The sequence below is a fragment of the Ciconia boyciana genome, chromosome 11 (assembly GCF_034638445.1).
Source record: "Ciconia boyciana chromosome 11, ASM3463844v1, whole genome shotgun sequence".
Lineage (NCBI taxonomy): Eukaryota > Metazoa > Chordata > Aves > Ciconiiformes > Ciconiidae > Ciconia > Ciconia boyciana.
In genome coordinates, this window is record NC_132944.1 from 7387242 (window position 1) to 7408728 (window position 21487).

Sequence of the window (21487 nt, forward strand, 5' to 3'; positions counted from 1 at the left end):
CCTGTGCCCGGCGGCCATATTGAGTGTGGCAGGAAGGCCTGCCCTCCACCGGCTGGGGTGGCTGTCAGCGTCCCCGCCCCTCGCGGGGCCCGAGGTGGGAAGGGGCGATCGAGGGCAGGGCCGGGCGGGTGCAGCGGGGCCGGGCCGTCATTACCCACCCACCCGTGCCTCGCGGGGTGCAGGGAAGTCGCGTTGAGGGCGTGACGTCATCCCGTAATGCGGGCAACGGCTTCGCGCCTGGGGGGCGTCACTTCCGGTGCCGGGCAGGGCCGGACCCCCTCGCGTCGCGGGGGGAACGTGAGGTGAAGCCGCGCTCCCGCCCGGGGCCTGCGCGCTCCGGCGGCGGCCAGGGACCCCCGGGCGAGATTGACGCGGCGCGTAGGATGCCCGATGCGGAACTTAACGTATTTTTCCGCGTTCCCTGTGGTAACTAGCGAGAAAGCAGGATGTGGGGGGCGCGTGGCCTGCGCCGGCCCCTCGGGGGTCCCGTAGGGGACCCGCAGTGACAAGGGGATCTGCTGGGGACAGCCCAGAGCGCAGGTCCTTGGCGAGCGCCCGTTCCCGCGTGTGTCCCTCCCCACTGCGAGGCGGGGTCAGATCCCCTTCCGTTGACATACACAGCGATCACTTTCTCGTTCTTTTTCCCCTCCTACTTTCAGTTTATTACTACACGTTTTTATTTGCCAGTATTTTTTATTTTTCTAAAAACTGGCCTCCAAGCAGTACTACAGAAGCACCGCAGCTATAGCACTACGGTCTTCCACCACGTACGAGGTCAGGTAATGATGAGCAGCACACGCTTAACCTTGGAGAAAGACGCTTTGGCTTTTGGGGCTGGTGCTCCAATACAGACACCTTGGAACTGTTATTTTTTTCTATCATGACTCTTGATGTCAGGCTTTGTGTTCGTGTTTTGGTACATCTCGTACCTTAAACAGTTGTTCCTGGAGTATAACTAGCTGTGAGAATCTCTCACCCCATGAAGATTTCCAGCACCCCACTATTTTAATTTTAGAAGGACACCAGATCTTCTGTCATTTCGGTCCTCCAGAAACTCAGAATCAAAACAAAAAAAAACCATAGATGCCTTCATAAATGTTAATTGCATTTTCCTTTCATAGTCTCCACAATTGAGTTTGATTTTGCTTTTAGAATAATATTGCCCTCCTGTGGTCAAACAACAGTAAGTCCGGGAACTATTGTCAAAGGTCTGCTTGCACGTTATTCAAACATACTTAATTATTTTATGTGCATATACGATTTAGTGAAACAAAAGCCTTTTCTGAGATTACTTGCTCTTACTGTTTGCTTACTGGTGTTCACCATTACAGGTTTAGACGTCTAACACAATTCACCCCTTCATGCTGTGATGGGATTTGCTCGTCAGAATGATTCACCAATTTTTACTTTGAAACGGAGACAAGGTTTTCACACAGGAGTCTAGGGACACTCAACAAAAGACGCTTTCGTTACTTCCGAGGGTCTCAGGGTCAGCTACCCCATTGCAGGTCAGTCCAAAACCTATGATTGATTTTCATGGGAGGAGAGATTTTAGAGAAGTGCAGAACAGCATGCCTCTTGCATACTGTAAATTGCACAATCAAAGCCCAGATTATCTCATGTGGGCCCTGAAGGTGACTCACCAATACCATCATAAGACAATTTACTTCAAAACACCTACAATACTTAGCTAAGTTTTAGAGTTGTATAACACCGTGGGTTGTTGATTTGATATTTTGTCACTCCCTTTTTATTCTTTCTTCTGCCTTTCTTCCTAATTGTTGGAACGTAGTTTGTCAGTTTATACCAAGCTGGAATTTATCTGGCAGGATAATTGGATCTCCTAGAAAAATGTCACATTATGTAGGAATTATGGATAATGCCCCTGCAAAACTAGTTAATGGAAAAAATGTTTAATTGCTGCTTGAGTAATATTGATCAAATGCAGTCATTCTACCTATGCATTTCTATATTAGATACCACCGTAACCTGCACAATACAGACAGACCCGTGCTTGCTCAGATGGGTGGACATGAATTTCAGAGAGGTGCTTCTGGAAACAACACTACTCAGGTGAATATATTTCTGTTGGACTCTGCTGGGAGTGATGATTCTCAGTGGGTAACGGTTATGACTGAAGGCTTGTGTGGAGGGTTTGTATCCTACAACTTGGCATCTCGTTATGGGCTCTTGAAACTAAGCGTGATGCTTTGGAGCATCAAACCCTGTCCCTGCTGTTACAACATGGAATCACAGAAGTGTGGGGAGAAGGGACCTCTGGAGCTGCCTGCTCCACTCTCCTGCTCAGCGCAGGACTCTCACCAGTACAAGATCAGCTTGGCCATGGCTTTGTCTAGCCAAATGCTGAAAAACACCTAGCATGGAGACCACAACTTCTCTGAGTGGCCTGATCCAGTTAGTGCTGTGCGACCCTCTCTATTTTGCTAATGTCCAACGTGAATGTCCTGACTTGCAAATTGTGGCCATTGCTCCTCCTTACACTTTCTCCCACTACCAAGAAGGGTTCGTCCCCGCTGTCTTTATAACCACCCTTCAAGTAGTTGTAGCTGCTATTAGGTTGCTCCTTAGTTGGTTGCACCACTTGGTTCCCAGCCCACCCTGATGCACAGGGATCCTGCCCCAGCAGCAAAACTTCACAATTCTCCTTGCTGAGCGTCATGAGGTTTCTGTTCTGTTGGCCCTGACCTTGAGTTTATTGTGGTTCCTCTGGAAGGTGGCTCTGTCAACACTTCCCACAAATTAGGCATTCTGCGCGGCCCTCCAGGTCACTAATGAAGCCGTAGGGTGACACGAACCCCAGCAGAGTCCCTGTTGATTACCAGCTGTCAGCTGGACCCTGAGTCACTGATTTCTACCCTCTGAGCCCAGTGGTCAAGCTGTTTTTCAGCGAGTCTAACAGTGTGTTTGCCCAGCCCACACTTCTTCAGCGTGCTCATGAGAACGGTGTCAAAAACCTCACTAAAGTCAAGGTAGATTACATCTGACACTTTCCCCATAGCCCCTTGTCTTAGCCTAGAGGGCAGCCATAATTGTCATCCTGTGACTGATTAATATTCCTGGCTCTTTCTCCTCTTATATTACTTCCAACTGAGGAGATCATAATTTTTTGCTATTAATCCCAAAGAGCATGACCTTGTATTTTGCAGTACTGAGTTTCGACCCCTTCCTATTATTCCAGTCCTCAAGGCTGGCAACTTTTCATCTTCTCTAGAATACTATGATCCTTCCCTGTGTTTTAAATGACTCTCAACTTTGATTGCAGGTTGACTCAGAATAGGGAGTTTGAGAAATTACAGCATGAAAGGAAATAGATTTGGCATGGACTTGGCTTCAGGGTAGTACTGTTCTGCGTTGAGCTACAGAAGGATTTTTTAGTGAAAAATTTTTCTTCCCTGCAATCCCCAGTGCATGGGAAAATCATTTCCAAAAGGTATATAGGGAGTGAAGGGAGTGTGACCTAGAAAAACTAGTAAGATGCATATGTCAAATCCAGTTAATTTTTTTACTAATGATACTGATCTATATATATAAAATGCTGAACAGAACACTTATCTTCCCTGTGTTTGGCCTTAGGCTACATTCCCCATCAAAGGCAAAGAGACCCTGTTGACACTTTCCTGGTGAGTAAATCAGTCATGAGAGCAACATATTTCTTTTCCAAGAAACCTATAGAAAGCCATGTATTAGAAATTAGGACTCCTGGGTTTCCCAAAGCTCAGCATATTCTTGAAGCAAAGGTATTCAGACTCCATCCTACTTTCTCCCTTGCCTGCCTGGCAAACCCTCTCTGCAGCTCTCTGGTCTCATCGTACTGCTTCTGTCCACCATCATCCTCTTTCCCAGTTATGGATGCAGGAGCACCACAGTGAGCAGGGGCAAAAGGACCTTTCACCCTGTCCCTGCGCACCCACTTGTGTGCTGGACCCTTCATAGCTGACCAGTGATAAGGTGGTCCCTCCTAGCTGCAGGCATTTTCTCTTTTACAAAGTGTAAATGAGGCAGTGTGGTAATTTTATGCAAATCCATGTGCCGATTAAAAAATTAATCAAATTCTGAAATTTTCATTTAAAGAGATTAGTCTTGAAAAATCCCCCATCTAATCCTCCCAGAACAGTCACTTGGAACAAACCTTCACCACTTTGTTTCCCTCCTGGGTTCAGTGCATCTCCTGGAAAATTTTCTCATAATGCTTTTGGGACCATCTGGAGCAGCAAGTTTGAGTTTGAGCAGGGCTCACCAGGCAAATTAAAGTTGATATATCAAATGATAGAAAAGATGTGTCAGTAAGTGGGAACATGGGAGTTTAAGGCAGTAAAATCTCCACTCTGTTGTACTTCATAGGTAAACTCCCATGGTAATGCATGAAAAATGGAAGCGGTAAGCCTCGGTGAGTCTAACGGTAATTTATGTACCAAGAGGCCAGAAGAAAGTCATGTAGCAAGAAAAACGAGTAGCAAGAGACACTGCTAAAACTTGCTGTGTCTGGTAGTTTACTGCTGTAACAAAGATGTAATCTGTCTTTTAGAGCTTGAGCTCAAAATTATCCTTGAACAATTGGGGTTTGATCCAGTGCCATCTCAAATATTTTCCAAGCCCCTCAGGGATTTTGGAGTGGACCCTGTACATGGTGGGCCAGCCACCGACCACTGCCACACTGGGGGAAATCCAGAGAAGTCCCAATGACATTAAAAATAAACTAACTTAGACCCCTAAAGATCTCAGTTAAATTAACCATCCCGTAGCATTAATACACAGCATCCTCCAGTCTTGCAGCACTTGAAACGTTCAGGATGTGTGATTGGGTTGGCCTGCAACAAGCCCAGTTGCCCCAACTTCAAGAAAACCACAAGCCCATGATGCAAACCCTTGAACAAACCTTCAACCACAGCATCTGGAATAGCTCAGCTCTGCCCAGCGATGGCAGACTGGCCCCTAGAAGGGAATATTTTTCTGGCTTTCAAGTACCTGTCATGGAGCGAGTTTTTTTCACTGCATGTCCACGGCCAGCTTGTTCGCTCACTCTTTTCCTCCCCAGTGTGACTCCAAGTTTATGGCTCAGACTATGCCCCCCTATGTCCATGCTTTTGGTCTCATGCCACCATCCAATTTACCTGGCAGCTTACCACATTTCTGCCCCTCGTACTGGATTGTTTCCGTCTCCCTCTGACTTTGGCTCCTCGCCTGCAGAATTGCTTTAATTAAAAAGTTAATGAAAGGTAATGCAAACGAGCGCTTTGCCTGTATTTTTTCACAGGCCAGCTCCTCTCCCTCCCTCTTTGCCAGAGATGGTGAAAATGAGGAGCTGGGTTTTTGCTGCTTTTTGTTGTGAGAGTTAACAGTGGAAGTTTCTGCAGACTTAGGAGGAGCCCTGTGAAGGAAGAACTTACAATGGTAACGCATGCAAACAAGTATGTAGATGGTGAACATTATTCATCAATGAAAGCTGAGGAACTTTTCATTTAAAGGGGATTAATCTAAACCCCTTACAGTCCTCCTGCTCTCTTTGGAACAGGCAATTCTTAGCATCGTTTTCCTCCTAAGCTTAGCGCAAACTTCTAGAAAACTTTCCAAAAGACTGTCTATACCCCAACTCCAAATTATCCCAAGCAGGAGCAAGGGGAAACCTGAGTCCCACTACTGCCTGTAGCATGCCACCTTATATCCATATAGAAGGGGGCTCGTTCATCCCTATGTGATTTCCCTGAGAAACCGGGGAACAAAGATTAGTGTGTGAAGCAATATGAGTCACATCATCAGCCCCTTCTCCCAGCCCAGATTCCTCCTAGCCAGCAGTGGGAAGAGGAAAACACAGGGATGTGAGGATGTAATTTCCCCACATGCAATATGCAGCAGCTAACTGGCAGTTACATCATTTCTACTCCCACTGTCCGTGGAGGTAGTCTGAGAGCTGCCATTTGGATTATTTTTCTTTCCAAGGCTGCCTATGTCTTGGTGTGGGGTGATGTTCAGTTCTCTTGATCTTGTTTTTAAAGCCCTAGTAAAATGAGTAGGAGTTTTATTTTTTGTTAATATCTACAGTAGATTTCATAGCACTGGTTTATAGTTGTTCCCTGATGACATTTAATACCCAGTGCCTGAGACTGTATAAATAAATTACATAAAAATGGATTTGTGGCATCATTAGCAGCACCCCCATTCCAAGGGGAGCCTCCAGTGAGCCTGCGTGTCTAATCAGAGCTGACAAGGAGCAGAGTTACACACCGAGACCTCCAAAGCTAATGGGTCTGTGCCAAATTCAGCTCTCTGTTGCGTTGGTGTAAAGTTGGATAACCTCTGACTGCAAGGGGATTTTACACCGGATTTACTCTGCGTTTACACCTGTGCACTGAGATCAGTGTCAGACAGCGTGCCGTAAAATCCTTAGAAGCAATGGAAAGACGCATGCTGACTTCAACAGATGCTGGATCAGGCCTCGATGGTTAAAATATAATCTGAGTTCAGAGTGCAGAAAACGCATTACATGCCTGCTATTGTAGCGAAATGCTTTCCAGAGCAAGCATTAGCAGTATGTACACAAGTGCTAGATGAATTAAGCTGGCATTTATTTTTTTCAGCTCCAGTAGGAGAGGATTGCTTTTAAACAACTCACGCCTGCTGTGTTGTGTCTGGAGTTGGAGCTGAGCAGAGCCGCCGGGAGGGCACGTGTGACAGGAGCCGCAGCTGCAGGTCTGGTTGTGCTCAATTCCCCTGGTCTTCAGGGTCAGCCATGCACAGAAACATCAAGGCAGAGACGGAGCCCGTTAAAAGCTTTGGGGCTTTATTTTCTTAAACTCCCCTGGCTCCATTTAAGCCTTGTTCTCCAACGACTTCTGCAAACCCTGTATCGCAGCTCAGACGAGCCGACCTGGGGCGTGATGCACCTCTGTTTTGTAACACCTTCCTCTGATTGTGCTGTGCTGCCAGGTGAATCGGAGACCTGCTGGGAATGGAGATGCTAATCTCAGTTCCTGAGAGGTGTACAGCTGACTTCACTGGTGTTAGCACGGTTACTCTGGCCCTCATTCTAAGAGGGCTGAGGCTCAGTGGTTTAAACTGCTGGCAGCGCTAACTGCCCTGAAGTTTAGGAGTCTAGTAACAAAGCGGTCAGGACACCCTGTCTTTTATCTCTCCTTGTGATTGAAAAGCCAGTCCTGACCAATATCTAAAGGGAGTGTAGATAGGTAATTTATCTGCCCTGTGTTTTGCCTTTAAAATCTGTTTCTCTTAAGCATTTAATCGTTTTTTTTTCTCTGGCAAACCTATGATTGTCCATATAGTTTTACCTGCAAGTCCCTTGTCCAATAGATTTCAGAGTGTGCCGAAGTTTCATTGCCTGAGAAGGTGCTTGTGTGGAGGTTTTCACAGAGCCTCTGGGTCCTTGCAGCAAAATAGGGCAGATTTAGACCCAGAGGAGCTGTTGGAAATCTTGTCTGGCTTAATGATTAACACTTTGCAATGCTATGGGAGTGTTAGGACAAAGAGACCTCTGGACTCATGAGCTCTCCCAGAAGAAGCCAGCCACTGGCCTTGCACTGAAACGCATCCATTTACTAGAGAGAGGATTAACTCTCTCAGGTAATTTGAATGTGTCTGTGTTCGAGTGTGTTGCCCAGGCTGCTTCAGCCTCCTGGCCCCCTGCCTTAATTGCCTGCACCATAATTGCCATGAGCGGGAGAGATGCAGATCACAAGGATCTTTGATCCTGAGAAACCAGCAGTGAACCTGCTGCCAGTTAACAGAGGGAAGGAGAAACACTGGGAGGGAATAGGTGCATGCATGTTGGCAGGGGCTGCCTTTCCTCTGTCAGGACAAGTGTCTGCCCTTGAGCGGTTGAGGTACTTTGGTCCGCACTCATCTCTGTTGCATATAATGCTAATACTCAGTGGAGACTAGCTCAAATGGGCTTTCACAGACATGTCTGGCAACTTTGCCTGGATCTGAAGTCCTATTTGAGCTCTAAATTTTAATGGATAATGAGAGGACTAAAAAATAAAGGCGAATGAAGCCTTGTGTTAATTTGCTGTTTGGTGGGGAAACCTCATTACTGGTCTCACTGTGGCCACCAGCAGCAAGAGGTCAGGCAGCCAGCAAGCCTGTTGTTTCTCCAAAGTCCGTGCGTGATGCTGCAGGGACACATGGGGCAATGCGCAGCCAGAGAATGAGATCAGCATTTGGCTAGCATGAGGAAGGGAGTTAATGTAGTGAAAAGCTGTTCCACCCAGACACCCTGCTCTCTCCAGGACAGAGAGCAGCTTCCACAGTTTGGAAAGGCGTCAAATGCTGAGCAAATAGAAATTATGGCTTGCCAGTGGCAAATCTACAGTGATGGAGAAGCTGGCTGGCAGGGCTTACCTTCCCTGATGGAGAAGCTGGCTGGCAGGGCTTACCTTCCCTGTGGGAGGTGATGGGGTTGCAGGGGAACCACAAGCTGACAGGCAGTTTGAATGTGACACTGTCCTTCCCTCCCTCCTGCCTGGGCAAAGATTTGAAAATGCTGCTGATGTGGCATCTTCATCTAGAGGAAACAGGAACTAGAGCTCCATGGTTCATGTTTTGGCCTCCCTACTCTCTCTGTGACAGCCCTGTCTCTTCTTCTAGTGTTCACTTTCCCTTGCAGGTTGGAGGGTGCTGGCTGCCCCAGCTCTCGAGGCCTTGCCAGTGTCGGCAGTGTGTACAAGCCCACCCCACCAAGCAGATTGACTCAGCCCAGCTGCCCTGCACAGCATGTCCCTCCGCGAGCACGCACTGACCCTCTTCCGCAGCGCAGTGGGCACTGTCCGGCCAGCTCCGATGTTGAAGAGGGCTGTGAAGCTCCAGGGAGATGGGTGCCCTCAGCTGCTGGTGAAGGGCCAGGTCTTTGCAGTGAAGAGGGACGTATACCTGGTGGGTTTTGGCAAAGCTGTGCTGGGGATGGCCGCAGCAGCAGAAGAGATCCTGGGAGACCACCTCATTCGGGGGATCATCAATGTGCCTCTAGGCATCCAGGAGAGCCTGCAGCGAGCAGGAATGCAGTAAGGGGGGCTGTGTCTGGACAGTTTGGGGGGTAGGCTGCCAGATTTATCCTCTGTGGGATGTTATTGTGAACCCCTTCAGTCCTTTCCAGCTGCCCTCGCTCTGGTGCCCCCCCTGTCCACCACATTGCTCTGGTCTTCAACCTTGATCACGTCCCAGTGGCACAGCCCACCTCCTGTACTAGATGTGCTGCCTCCCCAGCCCTGGGGAAGAGACACTCAGCAAAGGCCACCTCCCTGTCCTGGTCACTCGCCGTGCATCTCTGGTGCACCAGGCCCATTTGCCTGCTGAGTGACAGCTTGGCTGGCTGTGTAGGTGCACGCATCAGTGTTGTGATTGCCTCTCTTACCTCACCAGGGAGATGCTCCTGAAGCCACACAGCAAAATCCAGGTTATCGAAGGTGCCAAGAACAACCTCCCAGACCCAGAGGCTCTGAGGGGAGCAGTTGCCATCCAGGAGCTGGCTGAGGGTCTGACTGTGGATGACCTGCTCCTTGTGCTCATCTCAGGTAGCGTGGGGATCCCAGGGAATGGGCTCTGCTGATGGCCCTCTAGCCACCTGCCCACACATGGCCATGCAGCAGGGGAGCGCTGCGCTGTGCTGGCCCTTTCAGCACTAACGCTTGCACCTCTGTGATTTTTCCTCTCCCTTCTCCCACCAGACTTTCTCGAGGGATGCAGCAGGGGAGGGCACAGGGCTACCTGCTGCTCCAGTGGACACGCTATCTCCCAGCCCTAGGGAGAGGCTGAGCTGCACAGGCTGGGTCCTGCGGTTGTGCCACCACTGTCAGATGGCACCTCTGGGCACAGCCTGCCAGCTGCTCTCACCCCTTGGCAAGGAAACGCTTTCTTCCTGCCCCCTCTTTACATTTGGGGATGCAGATTTGGAGAAGCAAGCACTTGGTGGACTTGCATGCTCCAAATTTGTGCAGGGGTGTGTCTGTAAGCTGAGGTTCAGGACTGATGCTTCCCAGGGCTTTGCTGCTTCCCGGCCAGTGGAAATGAGGTCCCCAGGCTCCAGCAGAGTGAGCTGCATGCCTTGCAGGGTCAGCCCTGAACACCCCCAGGCCCCGTCTGCTGGGCCCCTGGGCTGTCCCCAGACCTAGGGCTGTGTAAGGAAGGTAAGATACTGTGCATCAGAGGGATGCAGTGACGTCGCCTCAGCCTGAGTTCGGCTGGGTGAGTGGGTATCACAGGGCAAAAGCATGCAGGGGCTTGGAGCAGCTCTGTAGAAACCCCTTGATCTCCTCTGCTCAGTGATTGTTCCTCTGTGGATGCTGGAGCCTGATCTGTTGCAGAGAGAGTAGTGCTCTTAGGCGAACACCCAAGCAACTGGAATCTAGCTGTGCTTGCTGGGGATTCCCCTGGGCTTCCTCCTGTCCTTTGGCTATGGGGATCTCCAAGAGACTCCTCAGCCCTTCAGGGAGCCTGTATAGGATCTCCCCGTGGCTGTGACTCCCTATGCATGTGCACTCCCACACAGCAGCCGGTCCCCAACTGCTCCTGCCTCTCAGCTAGATCCCCAGCTATTGACTGAAACACAGGCATTTGCATTTGTTTTTCTTGCTCATCATGTTTTATTGATGCTGATTTGTCTCAAACCTCTGAGCAGGCTTTGCCTTTTGACAGTAGGTTTCAGCTGCACTTCTGTGCATGTTCGCTCTCTGCTCAGATCTTGCTCCTTTCTACTCTGTATTGTCCATCCATTCCACTTTTCCATTAGAGCCTTTTTTCATTGCCTTCTTTTCTGCATTTCCAATGCCCACTTGTATCAGACAGGATTCCCATCAATGACGCTATCACCCTGGGCTCTGGGCGCGCTTTCTCCTTTGTGTTACTCTCTCCCTCTTTCCTTTCCTCCCAGGCCTAGATGAGTGCAGTTCAGCAGTTTCCGATGTTGCTGCAGCCGTAGCTGGTGTTTTTACACACTGTCCTGAATAAATGGAACCAGCAAAGCAGGCAGTGTCTCCATCTGCTTAGCACTGACTGCTGTGTGAGTCATGGAGCCCGTGCTCCCTGCTCACCCATCCAGGTAGCCCTTGAAAAATCAATGTGATGACACACTAGTATCCTGATGTCATGGGGATAGTAACTGCTGGCCCTTCTCTGTCATCCCCACAACACTGCAGGCATGCGGTACCCTGGGCCAGTGAGGTTTACACCGCCCGGGTGAAGTGTAGCTGACTGCAGACAGCGCAGGGCAGCAGTGATTAAAATCCATTGGTGAAGACTGAATTCTCCAGAGGTGTTAGCATAGTTCCCCAACCACACCTGCCTTCCCACTGCACACTGGTGAGGGAAGAGGAAAGGCTCAAGCGTTGAACAGCCTTGCTTTCCTCCTGTCCTCCTTTTCCTGCTGTCCTGATGTCCTTGCCATCTCTTCTGCATCCTAGGGGGTGGATCAGCTCTACTGCCTGCTCCCATCCTTCCCATCCTCCTCGAAGAGAAGGAGAAACTCACAAAGATGCTGGCTTCCCAAGGAGCTGCCATACAGGAGCTGAACATTGTACGGAAGACTCTGTCCTTGCTAAAGGGTGGAGGGCTGGCCCGGCTCGCATATCCTGCACAGGTAACTGAGGGGAAGCCCCTTCTTGCCCAGAGATCACCCATCTGCCCTCAAAATAGGGGTTTAAGCAACTGACCTAAGCATGCTTGCAGGGTTTTTCTCCTTACTGAGTGAACCACCTTTGCACACTGTTTTGGGACTCTGTGGCTCAGATGTCACCGAGGACCCAAACTCTCAGGGAGACAGAGGTGGAAGACAGGGAATTCAAACTTGGCAAATGTCGGCTGTCCCATCACACCACTCTCAGCAGACCCCAGCCCTCACCCAGCAGGTACTTCCAATGTGCTGGTGCTCCACCACAGCGCTTTTGAGGCTGGGTCTGACCCTCGGCTCCCCTGGGGGCTGTTCTCAGCGCGTGCCATTGCTGAACCCACACTAGGTTATCAGCCTGACAAGTGCAGTGTCACGGGTTACGTCTTCCAATGTGATGGTGCAGCATCAAAGGACATTGTAGATCTGTGGGTTTGAGAAGGGCAAGGGACCGTAAAACAAAAATGGTCCGAGATCTGCCCGTTTCTATCTGCTTTGACATGGGGGTGGCGCAAGCGTAACTCAGAGGAGCGCTTATGCCAGAGCTCTTGCGTGGTCACCTGTCTCTGCCTCCCGCAATAATCCGTGGGCGTTTCTTTTTGTAGGTGGTGAGCCTCATCCTTTCTGATGTGATTGGTGACCCCCTGGACATCATAGCGAGTGGGCCCACTGCTGCCAGCTCCCACAGTGTCCAAGACTGCCTTCAGATACTTGCCAAATACAACCTGCTGCACAACCTGCCCAAGTCAGTGGAAACAGTCCTGTCCAGTTCTCCCACCGAGCCCACTGCTCCGGAAGACTACTCCCACGTTTGCAACATCATCATTGGGTCAAATACGCTGGCTTTAGATGAGGCCAAATGCCAAGCCGAGGGCCTGGGCTACACAACTCTGATTCTGAGTGCAGCAATCTGCGGGGAAGTTGGCCGTGTCGCCACGCTGTACTGCCAGCTGATCCAGCTGGTCTGCCTAGGCTTCACCGGCCTCGGAGAAGGGCCCCTGAGTGACGAGGTGAGGGGGAGTCTCTTGCAGCTGGCAGCAGAGCTAGAGATCCCGGGTGGTTTGGACCTTGCCGAGTTTCTACAGGCCCTGCGAGGATTAGGGCCTGAAAGACCAGTCTGCATCCTGGCTGGCGGAGAAACCACGGTTAAGCTTCAAGGAACCGGCAAGGGAGGGAGGAACCAGGAGCTGGCCCTGCGCGTGGGGCTGGGGCTGTACAGGGCACAGGCTACGAAAGTCAGCAGCCCCCAAGGGAGGTGCGAGATTGTCTTCCTCAGCGGCGGAACGGACGGGCAGGATGGGCCGACGGAGGCGGCAGGGGCCTTCTGCAGCCCAGAGCTGGTGGATGAGGCACTGCAGGAGGGCCTCGATGTGGAGGCCTTTCTCAGCAACAATGACTCCTATACGTTCTTCAGCCAGTTCCAAGGTGGGCGTCACCTCCTGGTGACAGGCTTGACAGGCACCAATGTCATGGACATCCAGGTCATTTTAATTAGAGCCATGGAGAGATCATGAGAGCTCCCTCTGCAGATATCCAGATGCATTTAATTAGGACCAGGGGTAAATGAAGGCATGAACGCTGCAGACAAATGTAAACTACTTAAATTAAGGCTCACTGTTGAGGGTGCTGATACCTTTGACAGAAAGAATCCACTAATTAGACACATGAGTGGATGTCCACAGCAAAAGCAAGCACTTGTAATTGGGATCAGAGGAAAGTAAGAGGTCACATTACAGACACAGAGGCCAGATTTATTAACGCTTCTGCTGAGAGCCATAACTCTTGTGACTGCTTCAACTATAGTTAAAAGATGTGGGGAAATCAAGGCCATGGCAGGGCTGCCAGGGAGAGCCCTCACTGTGGCTGTTGCACCACCAGTGCCCCCAGCTCAAGAGCAGCTCATGAGGGGGCTTTTGCAAGTTCACAGAAGTGCATTACAGTGACTGAAAGATGTCAAAGCAATAGCAAGGCCTGCCCAGCTGGAGGCATGGAGGTGCTGGGGGGATGCAGTGGGAAGGGGACACTCAGCACTGGCTTAACATGCCAGTGCAGTGCCCTGAAGCTCCTCCCACACCAGGGTGCCTGAGGTGACACTGGGACCCCAAGCCCAGCATGACGCACACCCAGCAGTGTGGCTAAGGAGCACATTGGCTGAGAGCAGCGTTTCATCTCCGACGCGTGACAAAAGCAGTGCACGGTGACGCAGAAAGTGGTATACCTTCACTGTGCAGCATAAAAAAGGGGACAATTGAGGTGCAGTTGGCAAGCCAGCTGTGTGGAGCCCTTCTCCTCCAGCCTCCTTTCCTCCATGGGGACATCTCCCCTGCTGATCCCTGTGGGGAGAGCCTCCGTGCCAGCAGCATGTATGCTATGAGCTTTCACAGCATTGTTTTCCAACTGCCTAGAAAACAGTCACGCAGCCAGCCTGAGCCACTGACCTTTCTTCTGCGCCGAGGCAGAAGTCGCTGTCACTCTGATTAACTCCGCTAATTCTGCAGAACAAAAGGCAAGGAAACCTTCACGCTTGGCTCTCCTGACCCATGCTGCTGAACTGATCAAAGGGCAAAGCTCCCAGAGCCATGCTTTGACAGGGAGCTGCTCCCCCACATGTATGAGGATAGGGTGGTTATCGTGGTTTCATCACCTACTGCAGTGCAATATGTGGGAGAGCAGAGATGAGCTGGGTTTCCCAGAACACAGAGCCCACAGTGGGGCTGGATTTCAGAAGGGCTCTGCCTGTAGCAACAGGCACGGTGATGGTTTTGGCTGGATATTCAAAGGACTTCAGCTCAGCAGCCAGTATGACCCAACACGTCTGACTCCTTTTGAATATCTGCCTGTTTGTTACAGAGCCTAAGTGGGAGCTGAGCTCCTTTGAAAATCCAGCCCTAATTTAATAGGACACGCTTGACTCAGACTCTTTCCAGACAGACAGACAGACCTACTCCGTGTGGCTGATCTCATCTCGTGACATAAATACACCGTCCTGCCCAACACCGTGAGTCGTGGTGTCTCACTGAACAGTTGTTCTGCGCCCCGCTCCAAGATGGATCGGAGGATGGATTTTTGAGGAGGATGCGACACCTCCTGCTTTGGTTTCGAAGCCAATATCTAACAAGCAGGGATATCAGCAGGACCGTCATAGGGCCTGGTATTGATGCCAGGCTGGCAGCTGGACTGTCTGGGCCACAGCCCAGGCGTAGTGTCAAGGCACAAGCCTGGGGATTTCAAAACCTTGGTCTTACCCCAGTGGTTTAAACTCATCCACACATCTCATTTGTCCTCAGAGTCTGAAGGTCTTCTGTAACATGTCTGAACTTGCTCACGCTGGCAAACAGCTTTGAGATCTGCTGGGGAAAACCTGCCAAGCATTATAAAGCTCGCTGTGCCCCTGTAGTGTCAGGTGGCGGTTGCGCAGGAGAAGCTGCTTTGTGCTGTGTGTTTTTCTCTGGAGGTCGCCTCCTCCATACCCAGCATGCCAGCACCACAGGGGCACTAACACGCAGGGATATAGCCAAAAAGTATGGGCTGCGGCCAGGGTAACTGGCTAAAGCTGGCTCCAAAATGTTGTTAATGCTTCCTGTCCAATTCTGCTCCAGTGAAATCCAGAGTGACTCCAGTTTCAGGCTGGGGTGCCTGGCAGAAGGGTCACTGGCATCTTCAGCAGCAGGTCCGGCGTGCCAGCCTGGGCACGCTGTCACAGGTCCGCCATACCCCTGCGCTCTGCCCGCAGCCCTGCCACATTGCTGAGCACCGTGCTAGTCCTTGCAGCTGCCGCTTGCACCGCGTCGCAGTCAAGTTCAGAAGACCTTGGGCTAGCACTCGCTGGCTTCTCTTGGGAAATGCATACCACGCGTACCCTGAGCAATGTCCTTGCTTTCTAAACAGTGGCTTTTCGCTAATGATTAAAAGGAGTTTGTGTTGGGGAGGAGAGAAGGCTAATAGAAGGTTTGTTGAAAGGATGGAGCTGTTTGAAGTGCACTTCACATCTATATTGCTTGTCCTCCATATATGGTTTTTGTTCTTGTCCCTTCTTTTCTAATGAGGAGATAACAGGACAGGGGGAAGTTGACAAAGGACACCCAGGTTACAGAAACACTTTTCCTCTTCTGATGCTTCTACCTGGATAGATTGAAGCTCCATTTCTGAGGGATTGCTTGGGAGTGTGTGCACCCCTTACAAACAAGGCATCATTTTATTCCTCTGGACACTGCTCAGCACAGAATTGCCTGTCACTGCTCCAGCCCAAAGCCAGCTCCCTCTGACCTGCAGTCCCTTCACTCACAGCAAAAGGCCCCATGCATGCGCCAGCATACATTTGGGCTACACTGGTCAGGTTTTGCAAGGATTTGTGAGATAACAGTTGCACCAAAAGACGCATCAGCATCGCTTACCTGCCAAGTAACGATTTGCCTCTGGGCAGTCGGAGCTTGCCAGGAGTGATGACTTTCCCATCGGGAACTTGAGTGAGTCACCACAGCTAGAGCAGGGCTTTGCAGCTTGCCCGTGCTGTCCTGGATGGGATATTAGCATCACGTGAGCGTACCTGGGCAAATGAAGAAACCCAGAGTGCAACTGTGGTCACACCGAGTGATCCCAGTGCGTGGGCCATGCTGGGACCAGCTCCGTGCCATCCTGGCTCCAGGGTGCTTGCGCCTAAGGAGACAAGTCACAGAAAGAGTGAGGACAGTAAGAGCTGCTTGGTTTTGACACTCCCAGTTCCTTCCCTTTTTATCAGAAAAGCAAAACTCTTTCTATACCAGCCAGCCTCCAGGAAGGAGATGGGTGGAGATGGCCAACAGCTCCCTGGCCACATCCCCGTAGGTGGGCAGGGGACACAGGGACGGCCGTCGGGAAAAGCACACCCAGCTGCTGGGGAGGGAGCAGGCGAGCAAAGCCCGGGTGCCTTTGGGGTCGGTTTGTTCTCCTAAGCGGGCTGCTCGTAGCCAAACAGTGCTAATGGCCGGGAAAAGTAACTGCGTTAACAGCGCAAGCTTTTGGCAGTAAATTAAAAATCTTGGCTGCCGCCCTTGGCTCTGCTCTTGCCTCTTAGGAGACATTAATATCACAGCTCCCCAGCATTCCCATTATCACTTCATTAAGGATCCAATAATGATAAATGTGGATGGTTTTATTTTGCACGGAGCCTGATTAATGGCTAATATTTCACTAGGTGTTAATGGGGCCCTTCCTTTATGGAGGGATCGGAAGGGGGCTGCCTTTCATCTCCTCCACAAGCCAGGTAATTTTCACTATTTTTCGCTAATGTGACAGATTTAATGCAAACCTTGAAAGAGTGGCTGAGGCCTCTTGAGAAATTTTGAAGAGCATCGTGCTTGGGACAGCCCTTGCTGCCGTGGTCATTCCCCAGCTCCTTTCTTCTTCTTCTCCTCCTCTTCTTCCTCCTCCCCCCTGTGTCCTGCCAGCAGCACCTCCTTCCAGCGCCTGCACCCAGATGCTGCCAGAGGCTGTCGCCCATCTTCTGGGATAGCGGGGGGCAAAAGCAAAGCAGGAGCCTCCCCAGGGATGAGCCCACCAGTGCAGCCGCTGGGGCTCTCCGCAGCGGATGTGGTGCAGAACCAGGCCCACCCTTGCAAGAGGGTTCAATGCAAGGAGTGGGCTTGTGCCGGCCTCACCCCAAAGCAGCTTGGCACCCCTCGCCTGCCCCCCGAGAGGGCTGGGGAGCCCAGGATGCAGGACAGAGCCTGGGCTGAGGCCAGCAGCCCTCCTCCAGCACCTCAGGGGATAACTTTGGTGGCTCCTGTGGCACAGGGGCTGTTCTCCGCCGTAGGACCCCGGCGTATTGCACGGCTTCAATCCCTATATGAAGTGGGATGTATAATCACATAGGAATAAAAAGCCATACAAGACAGCAGGCCGCAAGTTGCTCCGTGCTGACAGGGCGACAGGCCAGTCCCTCTGCAGTCGCTGCCACGGCCCCCGCTGGGATGGGGCTGGGCTCCGGGGAGCCCCCAGGCACCCCCCCACCCCAGTCCCTGCGTGGGGTCTGTGGGGAGACAGAGGAACCCTGCATCAAACAGAGAAGAGAGGCGATGTTTCAGGCAGGAGAAAGCATGGGAGGCCCCAGAGCCGCTAGAGAGGGAGCCCCGCAGGGCGTCAGCACTTGCTCCCAGCTAACAGGGGCCTCCCACCCCACGCGCCCTCTTGGAGCCGAGACAAGACTTGCCCTGTGGTACACCCAGACCTCCCCTCTGCCCATCCCAGAGCATCACCCTCCGGGGCTTCTCCAGCCTGGGGACCCTCTGCTTGCACCACCATCATCCCCGGGGCTTTATCAGCCCCACCAAGGCAACGGGTACCACAACCCTTCAGCACCATTGCAAACACCTGGTGGGGGGGGAAAAAGGAGCCAGCCCCCTCCCCGCAGCAGTGCGAGCACCCTCCGCTGTCTGGCCAAGAAGAGGAGAGCCCGGCGGGTGGAGTGAGCGGCTGCAGGGAGCTGTCAGCGCCCGACTGTCGGAGCACAAATCCCCTGGCAGCCCATTACGAGCAGCTCCCAGCTGCCTGCAGGAGCTCTTGACAGGGGGCCAGGCACCGGCGCGAACGAGCGCGGATCCTCCGCTAAGAAGTTGGACGTGGGTGGAATGAAACTGGGGAGCTATTGCCCTAATGAACGCTTACCAAGCGGCACCGGCACGGCTGCTGCGGGCAGCCCCACGTGCTAGGGTAGGGGGGTGACTAGGGCAGGCTCCCGCGGGAGCCCACCCAAGCGATGTCGGGGATAAAGCCAAGTGGCAGCCAGCAGAAAGGAGTTTTTGTGCTGCCTCTTCTCCTCCCGCCTCACATCCCGGCAGTGATTTTGGCATCTGCGGGATAGGAGACCCGAAACAGTGCCCATGGCAGGAGGAGACGGGTGGCGGGTGTGGGCTTGTGCAATGCAGTCCAGACACGCACCAAGAAGGGAAGAGTTTCTTTTAGCTAAAAAAAAGAGCAAAGCAGTGATGCACAGCCATGCTCTGCTCACTGAGGGCACCAAAAAAACCTCTTTTCACTGGCCCAAAGAGGCCACGGCCGATCACCAGCTTCCAGCCGAGCACTGCAGCGTTGCCTTGGGCAGCACCAGAGTGGCTGAGCCACCCCAGAGCCATCACCCTAGGCTCCCCTTAACCCACGAGGAGGAACTTCAAGCTCCAGGCTGCCTTTCTAAGCCGCGTGGCAGCACTGGGAAGCATCAATACCCTTCAAAACACCCCCAGAAACCTTCCTCCATCCCCAGGGTCAGGGTTTCTCCCAAGCCCAAGGCAGCTCAGCAGGATGACCCTGCACGTCATCTCTCATGGGATGCTCCTGCCCAGCCGGACAGGCAGGGGTGAGGGTCCCCATGTTGTCCCCTCCCTGGGGCAGTGCAAGCAGGGGCTGCCAGGCTCTGGGGAAAGGGGAAACATCCCTTGTAGCTGCCCCACGCTGAACAATTTGGAGCAAGGGGCCTTGTTTTGGTGCAAAACCTGGAGGGTTTGGCTTTCCACATCAGTATTTCAGGAGCTCTCACCCACCTGCTCCAAGAGCTGCAAAGAGACAGGGTCAAGCCACGTCACTGCCGAGTTTTGGGAGGATGGAGAGGGGTCATCCCCACCCTGGAGGGGGGCAGCCCCAGCTCTCCCCTGGCCAGGCTGTGCCACAGCGATTGCCAGATCAGGTGTCGCAGTTCTTCAAAAAGCACAAGTCCCGCAGCTTGAGGGGCTCAACCCAACCAAAATCCCCAGCAAAACCCACACAGGAGGCGAGCAGTGACGGCCGTCAGCATGGCGGGGGGGAGAAGCGGGCGAGTGACCACACCACCAGAGCAAACCGGGCACAGTGACGGTGCCGGCGAGTCCTCAATCGCTGCTTAACCGCCTCCAAACCAAATCGGCAATTAAGGGATCATCATTTGACGATTTGTACAAAATGATGCCTTTGTGAATCACTGTACCCAGGCTGGGTAAGAACACCGCCGGTGCTGTATTTGGGAGTAATTACTCTCCACGAGCATGTGAATCATTAGGTATAATTACCCTAATAAATAAAAGGGAGATAACTCCAGTCTCTAGCCTAATCTAGCACAAGTGATTTTCGGGGCAAGCTGCGTGAAAGAAAACCAGGGGTGCGAGGCAGAGGGAAAGCAGAAAGAGGAGAGCTTCAAAACCTGGACACACCGGTAATCCCTGTAATCCCCGCAGCGATCGAAGCCGGCCGGCAGCGATGGAGTCTCTCCCGCAGGTCCCTGCTGGAGTTTGGTGGCTGTAGAGGGGACCTGGTTTGGCTGCGACAGGGTTGTCCCTTCCAGGGGCAGCACCCCACCAGAGCACAACTTCTCCTGGCAAAAGTTTCTCTGCTGCAAAAACGCAATCGGGTTAAAAAAGGGATTTATTTTGGGGGTGACGGGGGGGGGGGGGGGCAACAGTTACTCAAATTTAATGAAACCATTTTGCTTTTCCCCTGAGAAACACTGGAATAAAAAACCCCAAACTCGCCCCACTCAAAGCTGACATTTTAAAATGAAGCAGCAATTTTCTTCTCCACTTAAAAATGTCATCACAGACTTTTGCTTAAAAAAAAAAGTAGCCTTCCCTGAGTGACATTTTAAGGGGAAATGTTGACTTAAAACCAGAAGAAAACCCCCCAACCCATGCAATGAAACATTTCGAGCTGCAGTGAGACTCTTTGCAGGGAAATCGATATTTTTGGAAAAAAAAAAATTGCAAGTAACTACAGATCTTTTGCAGACTGAATGTCCTGCAGGACAAACCTGTCCTTGCAGGTAGCATCACTGCCCTGTCCCGGAGGAAACGGCATCGCCAATTCTGGGCAAGTTTTCTCAAAAGCCCTGCAAAGCAAAGCAAAAAGTTGGGAGTAGAGGCCGGTTTTGTTCTAGAGGGGCAGCAGGCGAGCAGTGCCGGCTCTATGCTGTCCCCACGAGGTGCCAGCGCAGGAGCTGCCCCTGCCCAGCCCCAGCCGTGGGGAAGATGCCGGCACCGGGGTGGGGAGCCACAGAGAGCGATAGCGGGGTTTATTCTGCCTCTGCGGAGAGAAACAGGATTTAGTCTGCGACTCGTGAATCCTTGCTTGCTCCCCAGGGAGCAAGAGGACTGTGGCTCATCCCTTCTCTGCTTGCAAGAGGGGCTGGGCTCTGCCTAGAGATGCCCCACAAGATCTGGCTGTGCCGTGCCGTCTCCACCTGCAGCAGCCCTTCTGCTGGGTGGGGTTTGACCAGGAGCAATCTGCGCTTGGGCTCTCCCCGGGCCGCAGTTATTGCTGCCTGGGTTTCGGATTTTTAATAACCCGTAATATGAGAAGCCCGCCTGGGGGAGCGGAGGGATTATTGGCAAATATCACTTCCCATTTGCCAGGCTTCAAGGGGCTTTAGCCATGTGGATTAGCCGGGAGCGGAGAGAGGGACACAAACTGCCGGGCTGGGACAGACCAGGGCTGAATCCTTTTAACGCAGGGCTGCAGCAAAATCCCGCAGACAACAAGTATCCTCCAGCCTCCGAAGGAGAGGGACGGGTAGGAAGGACTGCGGAATCCTAATTAGCTCTTCGATATTAATGAACTGGCACTGAAGCAAACAAGCCGGCGACGGCGGCTGGCACAGCTCCTGCTGCCACCTCCCAGTCCTAGCACCAGGCTGCCCACACAAGGGGGCTTGGTGGCACAGCCCTGAGGGTGGGGGACAGCCAGGAACACAGGGACCCAAGGAAACAGGGGGGACATGTGCCACCATGGCAGAAGAGCCACAGGGCAGGGAGGATGCAAAGCATACAGGAACACATGGTGGGGCATGCCACGGTCCTGGTCCCCATCTCCACAGCTGACACTGGGAGATGCCACCGCTTGCACAGGGACACCCACCTTGCC

The 21487-nt window shown here is 52.2% G+C and overlaps 1 protein-coding gene across 4 annotated transcripts; it reads left to right on the top strand.

The window, feature by feature from the left end:
* The first annotated feature begins 18 nt into the window (after positions 1-18).
* On the top strand, positions 19-19623 carry GLYCTK (glycerate kinase). Of its 4 annotated transcripts, XM_072875958.1 has the most exons (9): positions 222-779; positions 1332-1508; positions 1977-2073; positions 3595-3641; positions 6597-6708; positions 8639-9032; positions 9391-9542; positions 11427-11602; positions 12235-19623. In XM_072875958.1, exons 6-9 carry the CDS (start codon positions 8746-8748, stop codon positions 13141-13143), a joined length of 1524 nt encoding a protein of 507 aa, XP_072732059.1. In that variant the 5' UTR covers positions 222-779; positions 1332-1508; positions 1977-2073; positions 3595-3641; positions 6597-6708; positions 8639-8745; the 3' UTR covers positions 13144-19623. The 4 variants fall into 4 exon arrangements, with proteins under 4 accessions (XP_072732061.1, XP_072732059.1, XP_072732058.1 ...); XM_072875960.1 differs by lacking the exons at positions 222-779; positions 3595-3641 and adding an exon at positions 19-94; XM_072875957.1 differs by lacking the exon at positions 3595-3641.
* The last annotated feature ends 1864 nt before the right edge of the window (positions 19624-21487 follow it).

What these genes read in the sequence shown, in the direction of transcription:
- GLYCTK (XM_072875960.1), top strand. Translation starts at nt 8,746, where the DNA reads ATGTCCCTCCGCGAGCACGCACTGACCCTCTTCCGCAGCGCAGTGGGC. An exon ending in GCTCCTTGTGCTCATCTCAG is followed by an intron (nt 9,543 to 11,426) that starts GTAGCGTGGGGA and finishes TCTGCATCCTAG; the next exon opens with GGGGTGGATCAGCTCTACTG. An exon ending in GGCTCGCATATCCTGCACAG is followed by an intron (nt 11,603 to 12,234) that starts GTAACTGAGGGG and finishes TTCTTTTTGTAG; the next exon opens with GTGGTGAGCCTCATCCTTTC.